This window comes from Rhyacophila brunnea, unplaced genomic scaffold, assembly GCF_057557595.1.
Source record: "Rhyacophila brunnea isolate RB1 unplaced genomic scaffold, BYU_Rbru_1.0 scaffold_11, whole genome shotgun sequence".
Taxonomy (NCBI): domain Eukaryota; kingdom Metazoa; phylum Arthropoda; class Insecta; order Trichoptera; family Rhyacophilidae; genus Rhyacophila; species Rhyacophila brunnea.
Genome location: NW_028232763.1, coordinates 23,715,420 through 23,741,576, shown reverse-complemented (window position 1 = coordinate 23,741,576; position 26,157 = coordinate 23,715,420). Strand labels below are relative to the sequence as shown.

The 26,157-nt window shown below is 34.9% G+C and overlaps 1 protein-coding gene across 1 annotated transcript in view; it reads left to right on the top strand.

Annotated features, from left to right (window-relative positions):
• Nucleotides 1-3,046: 3,046 nt before the first annotated feature.
• The window catches only part of LOC147078500 (uncharacterized), a 154,999-nt gene continuing 131,888 nt past the window's right edge, over nucleotides 3,047-26,157 (top strand). Inside the window, exon 1 of the mRNA XM_085960170.1 lies at nucleotides 3,047-5,933. Coding sequence (XP_085816296.1) covers nucleotides 3,753-5,933 — 2,181 coding nt within the window. The 5' untranslated portion in view covers nucleotides 3,047-3,752. The remainder of the gene's footprint in view (nucleotides 5,934-26,157) is intronic.

The window sequence follows — 26,157 nt, the reverse complement described above, 5'->3', positions numbered from 1 at the left end:
TTAGGGAGTGGGCATTGTAAATTCTTATGCCGGGTCCACACTGGCAACATGTCGCGCGACAACCTCGTTAAATTTTACCATAATTATCATACTTATCGTAAAATTTAACGAGGTTGTCGAGCGACATGTTGCCAGTGTGGACCCGGCATTAGAACATCTGTACTTTTTAAATGCTGTGGCACGCGAAAGATTTGAAGGGGTACGCATTGAACTTTTTTTCATGATTCATCACTGTTGCCAGTCTTACGATAATAATTAATGTATATTTTATTATGTATGAAAGTAAATATTATGATACATAGTAAAAAAACCGATGGTTCTGGAAACAAAAACGGCAGTCTCCATTTTCGCAATATGTTGGCTGTTATTAAGTTATTAATTTCTGAAAAAGTATTATAACTTTTCAGAAATTATACATATTATAAGAAAGATGTAAGACATTTTTAATGACTCGCCAACATATTGCGAAAATGGATACTAGCGTTTTTGTTTCCAGAGCCCTCAAATGTATTATCATTTTCGTTCCAATGTGGAACACATGGGCCTACACGCCCTACAAATTATGGGTGTTTGGTACACCTACGGCGGCCTTGTCTCTGAAGCCGTGGATTCCATCCCGCGGCTGGGTAAATAAATGCATGTTGTTTTTCAATGTCTGTTCGATCCAGTGCAAGTACCCAATGGGTTAAACGTATGGCAAAAAGCAATTCCTGGTAAAAAAAAATATATTGTATCTAATCTCTACAAGTATTTGCACATCTAATACACACGTAATCCACATCGAATACGCCAAAAATACAATAATTTTGCAATTCTGTACCTACTGTAATTTTAAATTTCGGAAAGTTAGTAAGTAAGTATGAAAAAAATGATATTTCGTAAAATCCTTTTATTAAAGACAAAAAAATCGATTTTTCTTGTGGAAAAAAAAATCTTACACCTGATTCTGAGTGGAAAATGTTCGATTAGCAGCTGAGAAATGCTACAAAAAAGTTGTCGAATAGGTATGAAAAAGAACGAGGGGTACTTACCTACCTACGCCGGTAAAAACTATGCACCTATCTACGGGGGTACAAGCATTTCGTAAGTTTGGGAAACACAATAGGTATGTCGAGGTGTTATAATATTATTAGATTTAACTTTCCTTAACTATTAAATTTAATTTTAATCCTTTGTACTCCAAGTACCATCCCGTGACCCCACATTACATATTGTTAAATTTCGGACATTATGAAAAAATACGTCAAATCGCAATACAAATAATCAAAATTAATATTCTAGCACACCTCGCAGATACACCTACCTGTTCATATTTATTACCTGTATGAGGTAATACGTAAAAAAAATACACAATCGCGTAATACCTATCAAAAGAGCAAACGTGTATACACACGGTGTAGTAGTGAGGGACACATTTTCAATTGTAGCGTAACTCAGTTGTTGCCAAACTACGAAGCACGACCTCGAGAGGCCCGATTTATTTGCTTCAGGGAGATTTGGACAATATACCTGTATATTCCTATAATACTTAATAGTATGTATAAGAATAATAGTATGTGCTGCTAAATAGAATACGTATATTATTATGCTTTTATAAATCCAGTTAGATACCTAGTTCAATTATTAGTAAAACAAAAACTGTCTTCCAAAAATATCATGTAGATAATTAGGATGGTTGCCTATCCAAAACATGTAGATATAAATTAATATTATCCAAAATTACGAATACGTCACACGTAGGGATGTAATATAGATGGTGGTATCGGACGAAAACATTGATACTTGATAACATTTACTAATAAATGCTATCAAAATAAATGATCCTTTCCTGCTAAAAAAAAAAGAAACTATCGATATTTTTTTTTACCTCTAGTCACATATAATTTTTAGTTAGACTGTTCTAAACATCTCATAAGCAACGTTCTCTCTAATTTTTCTATTGTATATGTGGAATATAATATTATGTAAGTAATGTAATGTAATATAAGCACAAAATTTTGTACGACAAACAATATGTGCGCAAACATTCACCATTGTTTGCGTAGAAAAATGAGTTAGTCAAAGTATTATGTCACCAAATAAAGTACCTACAAACATAAGAAAGTAATTATTTGTATCTAAATTGCACAATATCCCTGCCAGATTTTGGTGCATGTCAACCGATTAGATTTATATTTGTTTCACTGAGATGGAAATTCCGGTATCACATATGTAGGTACCTAGTATTTTATAATTGTATGCGAGGGTTGAAAACGTTTTTCTTACATTTATGCGCGCACACATCTTAGAGAGAACATTCATCATAATAATATTCTTTCCGTAAAAAATACTTTAATGAAGTTGTGAGCAATCAATATTTAAATAAATAAAATCTGACGCATTTTAATTTTAGTATTACATATTTGGTATTAGGTATCAAACGAATTTACATAATTAACTACAATGATCTACCGATTAATATGATCATCCAGGCTTAAAATTTTCAATTTTCTTATAAAATCTGACGACCTTAATGAATATTATTGAATATAACAATTATAAATCAGTCAGTGGCTACTTATAACAAGGTGGTCTTCGCTGACAAATGTTGTTGTTGTGGTATGTTTGGCGTGTAGGGCACCGGGGCAAGCCCCATATCCCTTTCATCTGTATGATGGCGTGTGATGGAAGTCTCCTCCCTTGCGGGTTTTTTTCTGTAATGTCTGCATCATGGCTTGTTGGTTAGATTTAAAATAGTGTTTTTCTTCTTTCTTCTTTCTTCGCTCTTGTCGGCGCTCGTCCGTTTCTATCTATATTGGTCTGGATTTAGGTCCTTTTGCTGGTTAGTCTTCTCATGAGTTCGTTGGCGATATCGATGGCGTTCTTGAGCGCCATCAGCGCTTCATTGATTTGGTCTGGCTCCGAGCTGACAAATGTTTGACAAGCACTGGCGTAGCGCATACAATGCAGGCAAAGAGTGACGTCACGGCCCTCTGGCGCTGAAGGAGGAACGAGCACAACAAACTCGCGAGTCGCGCCGCGGAAAATACAAATTCTCAGCCGAGCCAGTTCTCGCGCGACCGTGTAGTGGTGATCTTACCGCCGGTTTATTTGACAAATTTGTCTTGCGTGGATCACGAACAAAATAATAAGTTTAACGGAATCTAAAGCGATTGTCATACCCCAGTGAATTAATAAAATAAACAAGACGCATTAGTTCCAACCGTGGGTCTTTGAAATTTTCGTGATTTTAACTGTGAATGTGTAAATTGCAAAGGTGAACTGTAAATAAAACACGGTCGCGTGTTTCGTTATTAGTAAATAATAATATTAAATGCAGTCGTATATTGAAAATTGATATGCCAGTGCACCAGAAACGATCTCGCCGTGTTTGAGCTCTCGGTGTACCTAATCACAGCAATGCAGTTTCTGCAGTCTTGAGATTGCGAAGCGTATCTAATAAGCAGTTAATAAAAATATTTTCCGTATATGTTCGCAAAAGTATCACCTTTTCAAACAATCATGAATCACACATTCTTTCAAGAAGTAACATTTCAACGCAGTATCAGCAAGCAAATTATGATTAACACCTGTTGTCGTGACTTCGTTCGAGTTTTCATTTAGAAAATATCGAAGTGTTATGTGCGTGCATCAAAATACATACTGTATCGGCTGAAGCGCATCGGTGATCTGTGCGGTCATACGTCTTTGCTTAATTTAATTTGTAGTGTTAGTTCAATTGACATCAATTGAGTAGGTGCTCACGCCGCAGTATGCTAGCCATGCGTGGCGGATCGCAAGTCGGCAACAACGGGGTGAAGATGGCTAGGCCGCCCCCCGTCCCTCCTCGGCCTGACAAAAGCGTCGTCGCCGATGCCCTGGCAAAATCCAGAAAAGTCCCAGCGCCTGTCCTTCCACCGGGTCTCAAGAAAGAACTGGCTGCTAAAAATGAAGCGCCTCCCCCTCAAAACGAACCTACCCCTAAATCGCCTACTAACAAATTACCTTCGCCTAAATTGAATGGTCTATCGAGGGTCAAATCCTTTATCAGAGATGTAATCAACGATAAGAAAAGTTCTGAGGATAAAAAGGCTGCAGCCGCTCAGGCGAAAGACAAAGAACTCGATGCCGTAAATGGCAAGAATGGTGTCAAATCGCATATACCTATTCCGCAATCTCTACCGCCTGTTAAAACTAAAAACCAAGGTCCCGTCTCCCTCAATTACCCAACGGAGGAGTCTGTGAAAAACCAGTCCAGTCAATCGGTCGTGCGATCATTGTGCAGCGTTCTCATGAACTCTGACAAAGACAAAACGCCGAATATCGAAAGTACCGGCAAGGTTAGCGAGAGGATTCGGATTATCAAATCTAACAGCTTTGCCGAAAAGGCGATCCCCGTGCGAAAAGCGCCACCTCCTCCCATATCTCCAAAACCTACAAAGAAACAGGTGGAAGAAAAACTAGCCCGAGTTCAACAAGTCAACGGAAATGTATCCGTCCGAAAACTTTCGGCTAGCTGCGAAGAGTTGAACGCCTCTTCCCCGCGGCCGGTCGTTTATCAATCGCCTTCTTCCAAAAAGTTGACTAGTCCCATGCTCGCCAAGAAAGTGATGCCTCCGAGTCTACCATCGGGTAAACCGCCCTTGCTCGTTAAAAAGAAAAGTACCACAACACCTCCGGCCGCCGCAGAATTAATTCCAGTGAAATTCTCATTCCAAAACACGACGGAGCCAACGATCGAGAATGACAATATGCCTTCCGAAGAGAACTGTGATTCTTTGTTCGGGGAAATACGGATAACTGATGAAAATAACAGAGCGTGCGTTACCGAAAAATTAATATCGGAAATTATCGCTGCAAAAAATGATGCGTTAGTTGCACAATTGACGAATAAAATGACCTCTGATAAAGATGACACTATTGTTGACTCAACCCTTGACAAACCATCAAATATAACAAACGGCGAAAATGCTGTTCCTGCCAATAACGACAGTAAAATATTAATATCGAACAAAGACGATCGCGTTAATTGTGTCAATATATCTTGTAGTGTAAATTCACCGAAAACTGTTCACGATAACGTTAGCCTTTGCAGTAGTGATAGTAGCTCTGGAGGTGGGAAGACAGTCTTGTTTATAAATAGTGAAACGTTCACAGATGCTTCCAACCCTCTCGTTCGTTTAAATAATACGTCACCCCCGGGCACAATCGACGCCAAAGCGGAACCCCAAGACATCATAAAGTCGCCGAGCGTACGGTTTGACGATATCGCAAATCACGAATTACTGATATCAGAATTGCAAGGTATGAGACGCGTAGCCCTGGATGAGCGAGTAAATAAGAGACAGAGACAACCTTCTTTAGATACGGTACCTTCAAGTCCTGACAGCATCAGCGGTGAAACGCAAAACATTCAGCACTCCGATTGGGTGCAAGTCGAAGATAACGGTCGACAAGTCAGATACTCCAGTTGTCAGATTGTCATAGAAGATTCCTTGCCGTCAGATTCTGGCATATGCTTAGACGATAACTTTTACTCGTCGGATAGTGTCCCTTATTCTTTATCTCCCTCTCTGGTTTCCAGGCTGAAGGAACAGTTCTTCGCCAACCAGAAGATGTCTTCGCTGCAAGGACTCCCGCCACTGCCGAAGAGCTTGAGCGGCTTCAACGTCACAGAAGGTGGGCCTCCCACCGGAAGGTCTGACGTCCCTCCGCCAGTGCCCGCGAGGAGTGCGAATAGTTTTAGGTTCAATGAGTGTGCGTCACCTAGCTCTCAGAGCAGCAGGGGTGGAAGTTCCTCGCCGACCACTCCAGGATCATCAGCCGGCAGTGCCAATAGACCCGGTACTGCTCCCGCTCTCAACGGAACGTCATCTTCGTCCAGTGATAACCAGCGACAACCACGAAAGCTGACCACGTTGGATACCCAGCTTGCTGTCTTAAAAAGAGAAATGGTGAGCAAAATTATATTCATTCTATTGATCCATAATCGACAACAGAACCCTACCTGTATATGAAATAAATTATCGTTATCTAAATAATATGTACTTCCATCGATTTATTTAACATTATGTATTACTATTTTACTAATAATTTATTTATATTAAATAGATATCGTAACATTATCAGTTATCACCTATGTAATGTAACTATTTATGTCTGTAGTTAAAAAAAGTGTATGTACCTACCTATACTTTTGTAAAGCAAGAATAGCCTTCCATTCAGAGAAGAGCTCAATTGCTTCCAAATAAAGCAAATACCCACGTGTGACTTTCGTCAGTGACAGTTTTCCTTAAAGCGCAGGCAGCACTAGCTTATTCAGAAATACATATTTAAAATCGTAAACATGTCTAAAGCCGTGCAGTACAACAACTGTACTCTATTACTATATTATATTTACGATAGGCGGCTTATCACACGTAGGTACTAAACTCCGGAAGGGGCCTCTAAACCTGTCACAAAATACGAACCAATGATACCTACATGCCACATGGTAATTAATTGTATTTTAAATTTACTGATTTCTATTATGAAGTTTGGGGTTAACGTGCCTTGAACCATCTTTACATTCGTCATCTTCAGACCAAAACTAAAGATGATCAATAATCATGATTACTCCCTGTTCATCCATCGCAGACTAACATTAATTTAACATCGTATTACGCTCCCTACCTACTAATTTCACATTAGATGGTCTCATTAGTAGATTAAACTACTATTTTAAATAACTTCCCACATGATAATTAGTAATAAATTACTTTTATGGATCAAATCATTGATAACGCAATGATAGATTACAATATTATGCATGTAAATAGCTTCTCCATATTGGTACATTTATATCGCTACGAGCCTCACAACACAACATCCATATTATTATAGGTACCATGTTGTTTTTCAATCGATAGCATCACGAATAATTATATTCATTTCTTTTGCATGCCTGTATCTAGAAGTGTATTCATTGCGCCTTATAAACTAAGATAAACTTGTCAAGCCTCTTCTGCGTCCTGTAAACAAAAAACCCGTTTCTTCGTTATTAAAAAAGAGACGAATCGAACGACCTTGCGACGTTCTCGTTCGGTTGTCTTTCGCGCGGAAAATTTCTCATCGGAATCTCATTTGGCGGGAAAATTCTCATCGGAATTCTATATTGATTCCTAAACGAATTTTCCCCCTTGCCGTAACTAATAAGGGGTATGATTAAATTTTGCCTTGTACGAAAAAAATGTCAAGTGTACCTCCTATTATTGAATATTGGTAGGAAATACACCGGCTTATGTGATTATTGTACGGCTGTAAGCTAACAAGTTGTTGTGTTATGCAAACCTGTTTGCGAGATTTATTCACACAACTAGAGCTAATCTGTTCTACATTTTAAGCTTCGGATCGATCAATTATTTTTTGCTACATCGTCTGCATATATTATTGTGTGTAATATAATATGATACAGATTTACAGATATATTTTTGCATTTAGGTAATATAATGCAAAATTGATAATTTCTTAAATGTAAACATATAAAAACATTGAGGGCAGTGACGTCCCGTGGGGGTAGGCAGATTGAGCGTCGCTTGGGGCGGCAGTTACTAGAAGGATGGCAAATCGAGGAGAATCATTTGGTATATATAGACATATCTAGTTTGTTTACATGCCTACAATAATAGCACAGTAAAAATGGTGTGGAAATAATAAATATGTGTATTGCTAAATTTCATGGTACAAACCAAATGTGTGTAAAATGGTTGCATGTAAGTTGTACGTATGCAGTTCATCGTGGAACACTTATTCGTGCGCAGCAGTACGTGAAACATGATTTCGAATAACATTTTATCAAATGACGAGTTCTTCGTTGAACATTTCACCGTGGAATACATTTGTACGTATCTTACAAAATGCGGCGATAGTTTGCAAATAGTATTGTTCCAATTTTAAATTAACCCTAACCTAACCTAACCTAGTAAAGACATCTCATAAAATTCGCCACATGTTGTAACATACGTACAAATATACTCCACGGTGAAATGTTCAACGAAGAACTCGTCATTTGATTAAATGTTACACGAGCTCATGTTTCACGTACTGCGGCGCACGAATAAGTATCCTGCGATGAACTGTTTACGTACAAATTTCCGGATACTGTGTAAAATATGAACCACATAGAATCTCAGACTGATGATTTTGGGTATATTTATTCGCTTTTTATATCTAAATTTAATTTTGTATGTATTAGTGGTACCTATATATTTTGTTAGTAATGTATCCATACAAGAGTCATGAAAGGATGATAAAAAATACTATAAAAAATGAGGTGGCATTTTGGCGCTGCCTAGGGGCGGCATTTTATCTAGGGACGTCACTGATTGAGGGACTAAAAGATAAAAACACTACCGGATAGATAGATGAAAATACACTTACTTAAATAATATCAAATTCGTTTTATTTCCCGTGACAAAATCTGTGCGGAAAGAATGAATATTAAAAGTTCATCAATCAAATATCCAAACTGACATGCAAATTTCAATACTTACTACGTACTGATTTACCTAGTATCAAAGGAAAGATCTGTGCCTGCAATATTATTTATGAAGATTGATGACGCATATATACATTTGGGGTTTTCGCAGAATAAAAAAAAAGAAAAATACTTTCTTAGATAGGTAGGTAGGTAGGTAGATACTCACATTTTTCTTTTTTTTTTCTTTGAATTCGTCAACGTAATCATATCTATAGTTTTATATAATAATGAATGCTAATTTAAATAATGTATCGGCTCTCCTTTTAGATGCTAATCCTTTTCTTCTTCGCAATAAACCAAAAAATACTAATAAATATTCTAAAATCACTCCTGATCGTTTTAGACATATTTTTATTATAAAAAGCTTCAAATTACGTAAATTGACATATTCGTACACCACGGGAGCGCAAATTGAAATGATAAATTTGGAGGCGTTCCTGATTTGAAAACGGACGTGTAATTAGCTGCACTGGAGGGGTTTGTTAAGTTCACAGTTTTAACACGACGTGGACAAGAAGTTCGTGTTCGACAATAGTACCTAACATGTTTCCAATTGAAAATAAAAAATAACTTTGTCGATTAATAATTATTGGCGTTTATGTTGCCAAATAAACTACGGATTACGGGAGTGTATTCGTTCAATCCACGGACTTACGAACACAATAACAATAACGAACGAAATATTACCATATATCAAAAAAAGAAGTGTCTTCTACCAACATAATAATATCACAATTAGTTGCACTCTCTTGAATTGATGATTTAGTTTACTAAGAAGTTTTATAATTATGCAAATTATTATTTCCAATCCCGTAATAGCGTGAAAAATTCCGGGATTCTATTAAGTAATAGTATTTTCTGAGATTAAAGGATTTTTATTTAAGATAAAACCACATTTTTTAATTACTTACAGTTATTTAGTTGCCAGACATAATAATATATGATATAGTTTGTGAAAATGTATTTAAAAAGTAATATAGAAATCCCGGAATTAAAAAAGTTAGAATAAACGTTTGCTATTTTTTGTAAGTTTGATTCATTATAATCAACTGCCAATCCAATAAATAAGTAACCAGGCTCACAGAATCGATCATTATAGTGCAGGTAGAAAATGTATGCAAAAATGATAGGTACCTACAGTGTTTACATTAACATTACTTCCAAAAGTGACACGGATTGTTCTCTTACCTTCATTTGCAAACGCAGGTGCAGTCGCGGAAATTACATAAGAACAATTCTTATAATAATGTATGCCGCGTCGGCTAATTAGGAAAATTTCCGCAATGCACATTGCATGATGGCCTGGCTACTTGTGCGCATCGCCGTGGTTCATCTTCGAGATACTCTCAGTATAATAATCCTAACCTGCACGTAACTCAACAGAGGCGCAGCCAACTAACTTAGGGCCGCAATATAATCAATAAATTTTTCCTGTCAGCTAACAGTCAGTCCACGCTACCACACCGACATTATATTAGGTGCTATTATAATATAGTTGTCCGAAGACTGCAAGTGTGTATACAGCAGTTAGTATGGCCATAGACTAATATACTATATACTAAGTATGGCTATGCTATCAGTCTTGTCAGCCGAAATATTCGGCAAATGTGTTATCGCCATGGGTCCCACACAATGACATTTTAATATGGACGAATCATCTGGAAAAGAAAATGACACTCACTTTATTGTCGGGTCTGCCGAATGGCATAATCTGTTCTAACGCCATTACAATAAAGGTGATATTGCTATAAATTCCTGGTGCTTTTTGTTGGGTCTGCCGAATGGTTCGGTTCGAACGGGTTCGCTCAAATGAACATTGACATTAGAAATACTGCACTAACACCGTTACAATAAAGGTCATATTGCTATAAATTCCCGATGCGTGATATCGCATAATGAAAATTGCGTGACGTCTACCTATACATGCGAATGCGCGAATTTACTTGCTAGCTACTGTATTGAGTGCGTCGTCCATTAATAATGTCATTGGTCCCACATCTCGAAACGGGCCCCCATAGTGCAGGATCCCATAGACTTTTCGTATACATAATATGCGGAACGCATTCTGACAATTGGAATATGTTTTAGGGGTCACCGAGATATATAATGTTGATGTTGCCAGGCGATATTAGTGGTAAATTTTTTTTTATTGATGTTTTAATTTTTTTTCTTATAACCCACCAAAAATTGTTCTGAATTCTTCAATAAAACCTAGACCGAATCAGGGATTGATTGAAAATGCAATAATTGTACCATGCCATCGGCATGGTCGTAGAATGGTTCGTCCCATTTGAAAAAATAAAAATAGCGGGTAGTGCAATGTGATAAAAATTATCGATTCTTAGGATCCTCCATGGCTTAAATTATTTTATTTAGTAGCATGTTTGTATAGAATCACCCAGATTGGTTTCTTTACTATATCTATGCATATGACATTAGTTTTAGTATTATGCCGGGTCCACACCGAAAACAAGTCGCGCGACAACTCGTTAAATTTTACGATAAGCATGATAATTATCGTAAAATTTCTTAAGCAATTATGATAATTATCGTAAAATTTAACGAGTTGTCGCGCGACTTGTTGCCGGTGTGGCCGCACTTTTATGGTTAATCCAGAAACAGTGTAGGTGGCATATAGAGGTAGGTGAATAAATGAAATAACGGTAACCACTAACCACACTAAGTACACATTTATTAAAAAAAAGAAACAGCAAGTCAAGTGTTCAAACTGCGTTAAGTAAAGTATCATGATCACAGTTTTTACAAACACTACTTACACATTTGCACAATGATATACATGTCAAAACCGATTTCTTATAGCTACATGATAATGTAGCTTTGCTACGTATACGTTGCTGCTTTTAACGCACGACTATTCGACATAAATATAAGTTTATTATACCTATTTAGAATTATCAACCTTTTTGTAATCGAATTACAGCATTCAATTACTACATATGACAGCCGTGATTACAATGCACGGGAATCAAATAGGTAAGTTACATAGTTTCAAAAGTTGATAGCATTATTCATTTTTAATTATTATTTAATACTGAATTACTCTACATGAAACGTGTATATTTTAAAACTTCTTTAATGATCTATATTTCAATACAACATGAGTCATGACATAATAAAATCTTTGTTAATTACATTGATTAGGTACATTGTGTAGTCATAGTTGTTTTCTTGTAGCTCTGTAATAATTTAAACTAACTTTTAAAACATACATAATTCTGAAAACACTCTTATAGGAATCATTTCTTCTTATTATTACCTACATATAATAACTCACTAATAAGATAAACCAATAATATAGAAACACCTAGTTTACCGATATTAAAAGATATTAGGTACATAGTACCTAGCGACCTAATAAAATTGTTGAGTCGCTATTGATGAGAAGTTATTTTAAAGAGCCAACATAATATATTAATTAATTATTATTACACCTGTTAATTTATGTACCGATGCACATGTCCCGTTAATTAACTTGCCGTACACAACGGAAAACTTTCATTAACTTTACCTTTGGGATCTGCACGGTGTTGTGAGCTGTAAAGTTATATCGTTATTATAACCTTGTTATAACCTTGCAACGCTGTAACGAATTATTTATTTATTTATTAACTAAATAAGTAGATACTATATTTTGTTTTAAACACATTAAGATTGATGAATGATGATTGATGACATTGCAAACTCGTCCATAGCAATACACTCTACAATCTACATAATAATATTTAGTATATTATATACTTACGTCGTTGTTTTGTAAAAAGGGCGAATCAACCATTTTGATCGAAATTGAGATTTTAATGAAAAAACAATATGTACCTCACTAGCTTTGCTGTGTAAAAACGGCGAATCTGTATCTCCACAGGAAAGCACTTAAAAACGATAATCGTTAGGGCGAATATCCACTTAGTATTATGAATAAAAAGCAAATGTGACATATTAGGCCTTTTAAAATATTATATTATAAAGCCTATTATAATAAGGACAGTATTCTTTCTAAGCTTTATTGTAAACTTGTTAGACATTTATAATCATCCACAGGTAGTTAACAAATCAATGTCAAAGGTAAAAAATCCTCCTCCTGTAAAATAGCATTTTGGTTAATTCGCCCTTTTTACAAAACACCGACGAAAGTGGGGACTATATTATTATAGTATTTAGTCCACAAGACCAAGTGTCGCTACTTCCGATGAAAGAGTGAAAAATCCACATTTGCTCGTTTGTCACTGCATTTGCATAATATGTTTTCATGTGCATTTCAGTAAGTAAATACTTACATATTATAAAACATTTTAAATACAAATGTTTTTATCATCTTTTACAGCAGATGTATGTCGGTCTGAACTGAGCTTAATACGCATTTGGCAGAAGTTTTACCGTTTTATTTTTGTATGTATCTAATATTTTATTTATGCACATAGAATAGATGCACGCATTCACTGTCAATAGCGAATACAAAATAATTATGTTAATTTACTGTAGAAAAATATGCGTCCGATCAGATAACGTGACAATATTATCTGCGGTCATTTCCGGTTTTGTTATATATTATTTTTAACCTGATTCAATTTATATGTAGGTATTGCTATTTTTTACACTCACCGATGCCCAACAGGTTTTACCTGTTTCGTCTCGTTTTTGTGTGTACGATGTTATACTTTTTCATCATTGACCCTGCAATAAGTAAATTGGAATAATCAAACTGTAAAATTATTATGTAGGTTTATGTAAATGTCTTATCGTTTTTTAAATACAAACATATATACAAATATTTGGGTTGTCGCAATCAGCTATCTTAATGAAAGGTACACAAATCTTTTCACCGTTTTTATGGCTACATGTAATGTACCTACTCACATAATATCGTTTAATATGTAGTAGGTAATATGCTCGCGTAGTCCTATAGGTAGATTTCATTTATATGTATTTATAAACGGTGCATGCACCTTGAAATAACAAACAACCTATAATTATAGACAAATTGAGTAAACTCGATCACCTGCACGGAGGTATTGAACAAGACAATATTATACTAATCATCCGAAATTGGTAGCTATTGTTGAATAATGAACTGAGTAAATATGTAGTTTGATTTATGAAATTAACATAAAATGGGTCACAATTAAACAATGTATAAAACGAAACCTAATTTAACAATAAATATCGGTTGATAATGTCCATCCAAGCGAAATATCAGGTTATGCTCATATTCGCGGTGTTTAAAATAATATTCTTTTATGTTATTAATATATTCTTTGTGTTTATGGAATATTGATTTCCATGGTGAGAAAAAAGCCCACATATTATTGTTAGACACCCACGGTGGCCGCGCTGCTTAAGCGTTGGACTATCACGCTGTGGGTCTCAGGTTCGAATCCTGGGTCTGGCAAGTACACATGTTGTTTTTTCAACTTGTGTGTGAGTCAGGGTATGGACCTAATAGGTTGAGCAAGTGGCTGACATCCATTTCTTGTAAAAAAACAACAAATCTGTTAATACAAACCTCTACCCTGTGGAGGCCCATATGATCCTATTAGGATCGGACATGGTCGAAAGAAGAAAAAGGAGAATTATTGTTCAGGCGTATCCCAAAGAAACCGTCGTGTATGTGTGTTACTTGCTTACATATCTTAAATACTTAATTATATTCACCTAGTACAATTCGAGGTTGTTGATTCATAAGGGTGGAATTACAAAACACTACTTACTGAGAATAATGACAAAATTGTTTTTATGGTTATGAAAAGTAAATTTCACATTGTAAAGACTAATATATTATTAGACAATGCGAAACTACGCATACGCAAAGTATCCTTAATAAACCAGCATTATTTTCAGAGCCGCACAGTAAACTTTAATATTTGGAAAATGGCCATAAGTACGAGTTTCATCTTTTATATGGCTCAAAAGAATGGATATTTAACTCAATACGGTAATTATTGTAGTTTCGCCCTTATGACCCTAAAACCTCGTTTTGAATAAGTATATACCACCTAACGTACATACATTGATTACATACTCGTTTTAACTGTCAGCTGCTAGGTAATTTAGATATAACTTGTTTCAAACAGTTTTGATAACTGATAAGATAAACTCGACTTGTCGTGTTAAACGAAAATATCTACTGAGAATCTTGAATTTGAACTTTTGATGGAAATTAATGTTTTTGGTATGAACACTGTTGGCCAATATATGTACCTACTTGGTAATGTGACCACATACACTACACCGAACTTAGGTATACTATTATTATTATTGTGATCTATTTGACACTTCAATAAAAGCTATATTGATTATTCTTACGTCGTAAAACATAAGAAATACTTTCAATTGGCTTTTATAATTTCATTTGTGGTTTTGATTTTTGAATGAACTCTCTTCTCGTCTGATGGCTTTTCTAAAAACCGTAAGGAAATGTTCACTTGATCGATTTAACAAAATCCGGAAGCCCAGTCGTGCGCATCGCAAGATTCGACGAACGGTAAAACATCTTTTTTTATTGTTTTGTAACCTTAAGACAAGTTGCCAACTTTCGAATGGGATGTCTTCGTCGCCTTTATTATGTAAAGCGGTTAAGTGTACCATTAATCCAGCCCGCGGGCCTATCCTAACAGGAACATCTACTATAGATATACCATCATAAATCGTCCGGTGTTTGAAATTAGAACTAAGCTCATCACAGTATTGAATGATAATATAATAATTATGTCAAATGTTAGCAAGTGGCCCTCTCACTCAACGGTGATCTGGTGGATCTATAGCGAAAAGTACGGTCGCGATACTTTTCCATAGTAAAATTTCCGCGATGTATAAGTACGACTGCTAGTAGGTATTCAGGGGAACACAAAATTAATGGGTACCGGATTACCCTACAGGGTGTGGTATAACAGGGTACGAATCTCGAGTGTAAAAAAATATGAGATAAATTTAAACACTTAAAGAATATGATATTTTCAATAGCTACGCTATAATATGCAAGAATTTGTGACATAAACGAAACGCGCATTCAATATTTGAGGATAGTCGCCAGGCTTTGTGTCCTTTGGTTTTATGGCCTAAGCCCTAAAGTAAGAAAGCGAACATTGGCCCATAGCGATTAGCACATTTCACATTTCTATTTTATTAAACAGTCATGTGAGGTACACCTAGGTTACTTTCGAAAGCTTTTAATTTTGATTTAATTTCAGCTGGGGTCGATCCACTGATAGATAAAGTTCTTCCCTAGCTAACTCCACTCTTTTCGGTCCCTAGTCGCTGCCACGTACATTCACCGAACTGTATTATTTCGTCTATTCAACGGGTTTTAGGGCGTTATTGTGGTCGTTTAGTGCCCTCGGAGTACTACTGTATGACGGCATTTGTCGAGGGCTTGTCCACTCGTCGAGCGACACGTCCAGTCCGTTGCCATTTCATCGGCTTAGAGTCATGCCATGACCTCCAGAGACTAAAACACTGACGGTGTTCCTTAATTTTGGATTTCTCAACCCTTAGTTCCTTCAGTCTTCCGTCGTCCATATGAACATTCTTAGTCATATACGATTTTCATTTTGTATTAATCATCAGCAAAATACGAGTAAGTATACCTACCGATTCGCTGATCAATAAATAAATTCAAAATGTATTTTTATATATTTTCAACCAATATTTAATTTGACAACAGGTCTTGTCAATTCGATAGTAGAATTACTTAATAATGTTGTTATATAATTATAGTAATTTTTAGAATCGCAATATCGCATTGCCATTATTAAAAATAATATAATGATTTTAAATATGTAGGTAAAGTATGTAGGTATGTTTAAATTGCAATAAAAAACATATTTGCAAGCTGACGCAGAAGTTAAATAATAATTTGTTTATCTCGGTGATGTTTTTTTCTGTAATCAAATGTTAGGCAGTTTATAAGTGTCACCACAACATGTCATCGTCGTGCATATAGATAAATACCTTAATGTTTATTTATTTGTGGAATCAGGACAAACTCTCCCATTTGGTCGGACGATGTTTTGAGTGCTTCCGGGAAATTTCGCTGAATCTAATGCAGCATTTTCTTTGGTTACTTCTCGCTACCTACGCATTTTCCAATGAAATTGATACCCTATGTTGTTGTATAATCTTGAGTCGTAACACTCGTAACATAACGTGTATGGATTTTTGTTCCTGCCTCAGATTAGGTTAAGTTACTGTACATTTGTAATATTGGCATATAATCTAGTTCAGCGATTTTCAACCAAGCTCCACAAAGATTTGCTAAAGCTTCTAGAGAAAATAAAATCTGCCATTTTTTGTAATTGATTAAAAATTATATTAAGATTTGCAATAAGCAAATAACTGATGTAGATTATAAATGTGTCTAACCTTTTCACCTCGCTGGGTCACATTGGGTAAAGAGGAAATATCTTAAGGTGGGTACAGATTAGAAACCCATAATATTGAGTGACATAATAATATTATCTTACCATTTTCTATTGTGTAGGTACAATAATATTAAAGTGGTAAGATATGATGTTACTCCATACGCGTGTTGTGGAATGTTCCATCTTAAGCCGCACCAAAAAAGTCGTCTTTAGTCCAAATCCGTTCACAATTTTAAATTTTGTCCAGAATAAAACTCAAGGGCTTTTTTAACCCTTTTTTCTTACTGCCAAAACTGGCCCGTGGGCTACTTGTTGGATACGCCTGAGCTTACTAAAAGAAAACTTAATGTGTTTTTAATTTCAGTGGGTACAGGTTTTTTATCATTATTAATAATATTTTTATTTTTTTCAAACAAATGTGTCGTCCGTGCCAAATGCATATTATAATTTAATAAAAAAATTAATGATCCCCATTGTTAGCTAGAATGCTTCGTTATCTTTTCTAATGTTTCCGTTGCAGGCATAATATCGTATATAAATGTACTTCCTTATGCAGTAACCACTTATTTTATTTTAAATAGTTCGCTGGAAAGGGTAGATAATTTATATGCACTTAAGATAAGACAAATTATCAAAGGACACGCCGGAAGCTCGTCTTTTTTTTGCAATATAGGTATTAAGAAAAAATAAAATAGAATGGACAGCTGCAAAGTGTGCATACATATTTACTAGTTTAAGGGCTTGTTATTTTTAGATTGTGATTCAATGATCTTGGATCAGGGAACACAAAAATAATGAAAAGTTGCTTTACATTCTGGGTTTGGTTTTTAAAAAGTATGATTCTCGAGTGTGGATAAACTTAAAGGTGTGTTAATGAATATGTTATTTTCAATATTTACATGTGTATTATAATATATATGTATAAAACTTTGTCACTTATACGCAAAGCCAATTGAATATTGGTAATAAATAGTTGAAGATATTCAGGGGGCCCCGTATTTCTTGTGTTTAATTGCCTGCCCCTCATTAAGTCATAAACCAAAACTGTCGTCAAAGTCTTGGTCTATGACGACTTTATTTCGCATTTTTATCTCATTGATCTGTTCTTGGCTCGTTTTTAGTAAAACCTGCAATTTAATACATTTAACAAGATAACTTTCATTTTCAATTTCAACTTGCAATTTTTATAAACTACATAATGTTTTCATTAGTACACCGCTCATTTCATGATTTTTATAAGGTTAAAATGTAGTTTGATAAGTTCTATAAAAGGTGACAAAACGCTTTTTGATTTTTTATACCTAATATGTAGATAGTTTTATAACGTATAAAAAATAAAATGTTTATAACTTGTTTTTTTTTAATTATATCAAATCGAGCATTGGCTTGATACGGTCACTACACCAAAGCTCGAATATCGAATATCGATATAAATAAAACGGATTACATGTTATATTCATTTATATTTTCTAGAATAATCGATTTTTTTTAAATTAGAAGAAAGATATGTTAAAACCACGAATTTTTCAAAAATCCATTTTGTAACCTTCTAAAGAATTCATCAAACTACATTTTAATGATAAAAATATTTATAAAATAGGAAATAAGAAATAATACTGAAATGTCATTTTGACATGTCATATTGATTGCAATAATAACGCACGTATATATTAATAATTTAGTTGCTAGGACCCCAGACCCCTAGCATCCAATAATGGTGTCGAAATAACTTTTCATACAAAACAGAATTAACTGAAAATTAATTCAATTCTACTTAAAGATTGCTAAAAGTATTAAAAATGCATTGGCATCGCGTTATGATATATTCTAAAAGTTTGAAATGTCTACCTAGTCGGGAAGTTAGTTAAAAATCGATTGTAAGTTTTTTACCGGACAAAGAACCACCGGACAAATAAGAATATGAGATAAGAAAACGTTATAATAAAATGAAAATTATCAATAAAATGTATTACATTGAAGTTTTAAAATTCACTCGCAGGTCCATTAGAATCATTCTTCACTTTTGTTTGTATTATGCCGGGTCCACACTGGCAACATGTCGCGCGACATGTTGCCAGTGTGGACCCGGCATTATGTTTGTATGAAGTTTTTACTGTAGTAATATGCGGAGAGCTTTGCTGCTACTGTTAATCAGTATCTTATCTGTATTAAATATACATTTCGACATCTTCATCTCGTTTAAAACTTATTATCGAGTAACAGTGGATACTGAAAATAAGAACGAGTAAATGAATTTACGTCATATAAGCAATTTACGAGTGTGGTAATGCAGAGATTTAACTAGACGAGCGCTAAACACAGTTAGATTTTATGACCCAAATCATTTTATAGTTTAGTTAGTGGCTCGCTTTTATTGCAAAAGACGCTGCAGGTTGAATTATTAAAATCATTATGACGGAAGCGTATCTCTGGCAGGCTAATGGACGTCGATGCATAATGATAATGCATCTTGCACTCTTAAAGTCTACTAAAGAGGATTGCTTGAATTATTTTATTAAACTCCCAAAAAATAAGCGACGCGACGGCCGACTGGTACATACCCGCTATCTCCCGGGATTAGGAAAAATCTCTTACAGTTTTTCAATGTGTGTTTTGATCCAGAGTATGGACTATAGGTTGAGCAAATAACCAACATCAATTTATCTTTAAAAAAAAAATGTTACCAAACCTCTCCGTGAGGCGGTCATGATCCCCACCAGATTGTAGAACCAATGGAAAAAATAAAATAATTAATCAACAGAATGAACGTCTCTAAAATATCAATTGGTTTGTAAGTTGTATGGGGCCATCCATACAATATGAAGTCACATTCTGATGCATGGAGAGGTTTTAATAATATAGGTAGGTACTATGATGATTTGTGATTTGAAGAAAATTATGTGACATCACATCACAAACCAACAAAATATTTTTTCTGTTAAAACAAGATGTAGAGTAGTTATTTAGCATCGCAATGTAAAGCAATTATTTACTGGCAAGTTTTCATTGTGCGACTTAAAAAGTTTCACGAATATTTTCAAGTTTGAAAAATCTTATTTTTTATTTAGAGAAAATATATTATAGTGTTATTGACCAATATGTCACAATATATTAATTACAGTGAGAGTACGATGTATGTAGCAAACTTTTTTTTACTTTTAAAATTATAATCAATAGTTATAAAAATCATCTGTCATTTTTATTCAGCATGACATAATTATGTGTCTAATAAGTACTAAGATTTTTAACGATTGACAAAAGCTTAGCACTACGTCAATTGATCGCAATCATTCACGTCAAATGTATAGTGCTTCGAGAATGTTTGAATATACCTACTCTACGCCCGGCCTGGGCAAAGTATTTCTGTGGGGCCCGCAAGTTTTAATCGTATTTCTGAAAATGTTTACTTTTTCTACATTGTAACGCCTTTTAAAAAAAAAAAATGAATACACATCATGCATTGTAGAATTTGTCAACTTGTTAATTGTTTTATCATCTCTGGTTATCGATCTGCAGTGTGATACTGATTTAAGAGAATCAAGGGAACCGTCGATAAGCAATCTGCAAATTTTACAACACTTAATTCGGACAAATTCAAACAACTTTCTGCTTGAAAAATATTGGTTAATTTTGGATCAACCTACATAATGTGTGAACAAACATTTTAAATTATGAATATGTATCAATAAAAACATTTACATTTACAAGCAGTTTTAAGAATTACAAGTACAAAATTAACACCTGAAAGTAAAAAATTTAAAACAGTTAATTTTTATCATTTATTTTTTTATTTTGAAATTCCTTTTTCATGATAACAAATAGTGTATGTCTAAAAATAGTATTTTACTGGCGGCCCGTCGTTCATTCTATATTCCTAATGTGGCCCTTCACCAAAAAGTTTGCCAGGCCTGCTTTACGTGAAGGTTGACATTTAAGGTAGGTATTAGGTACCTACCTAGATCCCTACCAGAAGAATGGAGCGTTTCCATTACCGCCAGCCACACCTTTCAGTAATATTCGTCTTAAGTTGAAACGACTCCATCAATATCACTTTAATGGTAACCACTAATATAATCGGTGATATTTTCGGGAACGTATTGGAGTAACGGAGATTTCTCGTTAATATCAATTCGAGATATTCATCATTCTTTTCTACTGTATAATATAAAAAGTTAAACATGTTTTTGTTGAGTTTTTCTGTCACACTCAATTTTCATCTACTTCCTTCTTCTTAATTTCTTTAAATTTCGTATAGACAAGTGCTATTGTTTGGATTTGATCCACTAATACAAACATCCTACATACAATGTTCTTCACAAAAATATTATTTTTAATGGGCGCTATCGATCTGAAAACTTCACTGATGGCTTAGTCATGAACGGTTTATAAATGTAAAACATGGGCGTCGTCGATCTGTTTTTTTAGATGTATAGCGAAATGAGGATAAGTCAGTGGCGAAGGCTAAAGGTAGGCTGTGGCAATTCGATAGAAATATTGCACACCTAACTTTGTCCGCCATACTTATTTGTTTTCATTGAACTAAGAATACAAACTACAGATGGTGTTGGTTAGTTTTTAAAATTCAATAAATCTTGCCCGAACCAAACTATAATAGATAAAAAATATTCTTCTATAAGTAAAAAATAATGGTTTATTTTAGGCATGTTTTAATTCAAGTTTAATAACAAACCAGCACCATCTGCAATTTGTTTTCTTAGTTCAATGAAAACAAATAAGTGACATATGACCGGCAAAATGTGCATTATTTTTGTCGGATCTCTACAGCCTACCTACACTCTTCGCTACTGGAGTAAGGGCTACCTCTAAGGGCCGATGCCCCGTGATGGGAGGCAGTCCATATACGCTTACCATAGACATGTTGGTTTCATAGATTTGATGAAGCACTTCACGCTCAAATATGAACAGGATATTTCAGTACCCTTTTCTCGATTCTACACATCCGAATTAGACTCGCGATTGATTGCTATGATTTGCGAAACATAGTCATAGAATTTCGCCTATATTTACCAGTGGCGAAGGGTGGAGGTAGGCTGTTAAGATCCGCCATAAATAGTGCACATTAAACTTTTTCAGACATACATATTTGTTTTCATTGAAATAAGACTACAATTTACAGATAGTGTAGGTTAGATTTTAAAATTCAATTAAACTCTGAGAAACCAAGCCATAATAGATATTAGTCAAAAAATACATGTCTTATCTATAAAATATCTAAAATTATGCAATTAAATCATACATAACTTTGAGTATTTTATAGATAGAATAATATTTTTTATTTATTATAGTTTGGTTTACGCAGGGCTTAATGAATCAAAAAAATGAACCAAAAATATGTGTAATATGTAGTTTTAATCCAACGAAAACAAATAACTATGAATGAAAAATTGTACACAATTTTGTCGTATTGCCCAAATTAGACCAAATCTATTATGGTTTCGTTTAGGCAGGGTTTAATTGATTTTTAAAAACTAACTAATACCATCTGTAAATTGTAGTCTTAGTTCAATAAAAACAAATACATATGACTAACAAAGTTTGGTATGCACTATTTATAGCGAATCTTAACAGCCTACCTCCACCCTTCGCCACTGATATTTACGTACAAAAATACCTTATATCTAATTATAATCATTGAAGTTTCATATGCCTTTGTTAATCATGTAAGATTTACAGTGTTTTCCGATATGAAATACCCTTTTTGAGACAATGTTTTTAATTGTGTACCGTACCCCAATTCTCCCATGAATAATTGTACACATAACTCTATCATAGCGCATTTGTAATACATACAACTTTGGATGTAATTTCGAAGGAAAAAAATATACAAACGCGTACCCCTTGGATTCCTTATGCATATTACACGTCTTGGAAACACTTATTTTTACTATGTGTTGCGCAGAGTGCCGGAATATGAAGAAACTAATAATAATTATAATTGACAGTTATATCACTGTCTCTTTATTACCGTTTGCTCATACTTGACTAATGATTTCATTTACTTCGGTCGTTTCTATCTCCTCTTTCGCATGTTACATTCTTGGAAGGATCCCTCTTCCGAGCTCATCGTCTTGAAGCGTCCCTGCCGTGCTGGAGTATTTTTAGAAGTTCCAGGGAGCAGCTCGAAGCCGGGTCCCATCAAACTGCACGAGGGACTGGTGTCTATTAATAATTTGGCCTTTCTTCTTGCACTTCGTAAGTGTTTGTCGCTCGTGATGTGACATCTTTGCGGGACAATATTATTAGGAGTGCAGTGCTGCATTTCGTGATATTTTCACTCCGTTGGGAACGCCCAGCTAGTTTCGATGAAAATGAAACATACGTCTACGAGCCGTAAAATGGTCGATTCATAGTATAATAATATCTCTCGCATAGTACTACCCATGGCCTCCACAAATGGGGGCTGACAGGGCTCTAGCCTGGGAGCCCGGGCTCAGGAAGGGCCCGGCGTGGCGAGTCGACCAGATAAAGTGATATAAATACACATCATAAATCCTCTCTAATAGTAAAAAAATGTCGCCAATTTTTATTTGTGTATACTTGACAATTTCATATTTCAAATAGATGTATTAAAATATTTAAAAAAATATACATACACATTAATTTTACCGCGTACATCACTTGGAAAACGCTACTGTGGAGCGTCACACTGCCTTTATCCTTAGCGATAGGTAGGGGGGCCCGCCAAAGATCCTAGCCTGGGGGTCCGCTTCAGGATGTGGGGGCCATGGTACTACCTATATATTGGTTAGATATTCAATTATATTAAAATAAACAACTTTGTTTTCTGTGATTGGGAAAGAGAAATTGTCAGAAAAATGCTCACATGTACTGCTACAAAATAGTTTAAAAAAACAATTTGATCTAGAATGTTAGAGCTATTCATTTCAACTGCACAAACAAATAATAATATTGTTAAAATATATTGAAGAAGTTAATACATAATATACTTATGGGTCACACCCAGAGAGCAGATTAATAAATATAATTCAGATAGACTATACCCCCACTACATTTTGAAGCAGGGTTTTGAAAGTGTGAGTGTCCTACGAGAATGAAACACACATTATAGAAGTGCAATTAATAGTGTGTGTTGCAACCTTCAAATACACCAATATTGAACGATCCGTGCATAAACCGAGACCAGTTGTCAGATCGATGGACAAGCTTAGAATTACATATTCTTGACACGTGTTTAAGTTTATCCCAAATTCTTCCACACTCGAGATCGGTTGGTTGTCTGTTACTCCACATCCGTTAGGTATTTCAGTTCCCATTCAAACATTAAAGTGTAGCGTAACAGGCGGAACAGCAAATATCACAAAGTTAGTATGTAGATACATAATATATGTCAGTGTATTTCATATTAAACTTTCATTCGATTAGAATCTTCGTTTCATTGCTAGTACAGATAATGTCATTTTCAAAATAAAACGACCATTCTCCATATTTCATTGTTTTTGAACATAGATTTAGAGGAGGTTGTTTTTATCATAATATCAATGTAGTATACCTAAATCACAAAGTGTGACGTAATTAAGAAAACAATCATAATAATCATAGTGTAATTGAGCGTTACATTAATTGATCTGGCAAAAAAAATTATACGGGTAGGTATATCACCTTTGGTGAACCGATATGACGTTATTTTATCAAGTCGCAGAATGCGGCTCTGTTTATGGGCGACGTTTCGGTGTGTGCTTACCAGTCTTCAGGGAGGCCGGTTCTAATTCCGGAACGGGAATTTCGGCTAAACTAGTTCATAATAAATTCTATGAACTCTGATGGCGGATAGGTAGCAGCAATTTTGTCCACGCTCATGTTCTTCAACTTGTGCGATTTGATTTACGAGTGTCAACATCTGTAGGTACTCAAATAATTATAGCATGTCTGTCTTCTCGTGTGTGTAGAAAATAACTGTTATTAAAATAATTATACTTTTTGCCTTAAATATTCACAGTCCAAACCACGAAATCCATTTTTTTGTTAGAGTTGTTGTTTAGTGAATGTCATAGCTGCTGATAGTGGATTAATTCAATCATAATCCAGCATCAATAATAATTGAATAAAAATAATAACCCGCGTACATCAGAACAGAGTAAATCACAGAGATGTACACAATACACACTTTGAGTCACCATTTCCGTAGAAGTAGTATGGGTATTATAAATATTTTATAATATTGGTTCCTAGCTGTTCACCGAACGCATGTTCAATAGTTTTGCAGATAAAGCCATTTAAATGCCCATGGCCTAGATGAGAACACATATTATTAATTGAAACAAAACCAAATTTTCGGGATTTTCATTTTCGAAAATATTTTTTTGATACTGCAACCATGACTTTCCGGGAAAACTACTGTTGCCATTCCCGTCATAATATTATACAGTTGAATGCGGCGAAGCACAACGATCTCACTGATTTTCTTCCGAGTCGTACATCTACTATCTAATGTAATATGCATAGGATACTTACTTAAATTAAAAATAATACATACTTATTTTATTGCCTATGTGTATTTTTTATTTGAAGCAATTCATTTTTTTCAGAATTTATTAGTTAACTATGAAATTTTGATGGAGATTTTTAAGTGTTGAAGTGGGGCATGGCACACACAAGCTTGGGAAACACTGCTTTACATGTACCCTATGGTACGTGGTTACGTTAGTAGTAGGTAAGTAGAAGTGATGTGCGGTACTTTTGGGTAGAGGGTTGCTGTTGAAAAGATACATGCCAATGACGTGCGTTGTCTTTTAAGATCAGGCAAGCACTTCGAAGCATATTATGGCTATACTAAAATTATTAAACACACTATTTCTACTGAATACTCGATGACAAATTATCAAAACAAATTAATGTAGGTGGTGATATTGAGATAAGTTCATGACATGGCCCCCATAGGGGGGGCTGATAGTGCTCTAGCCTTGGGGCCTGGGCTGAAGGGTGGCCCGGCGTGGCGGATCGACCAGCCAAGTGAGATAAACACACATCACAAAATTACACTAATAGTAAAACTCCATAATTCAAATGGGTGAATTAAAAAATACAAAAAATCTCTATAAAATACCTAAAATTTTACCTTTAACACTATTTGGAATACACAACTTTACTGTAGATCGTCACACTGCCTTTAACCTTTGCGATAGGGTCCGCCGAAGATTCTAGCCTGGGGGCCCGCTTCAAGATGTGTGGGCCATGGTTCATGATGAAATTAATAATTAACAACGCTATATTAAAATAATGGGGAACTGCAAAGCATGAAGCAAC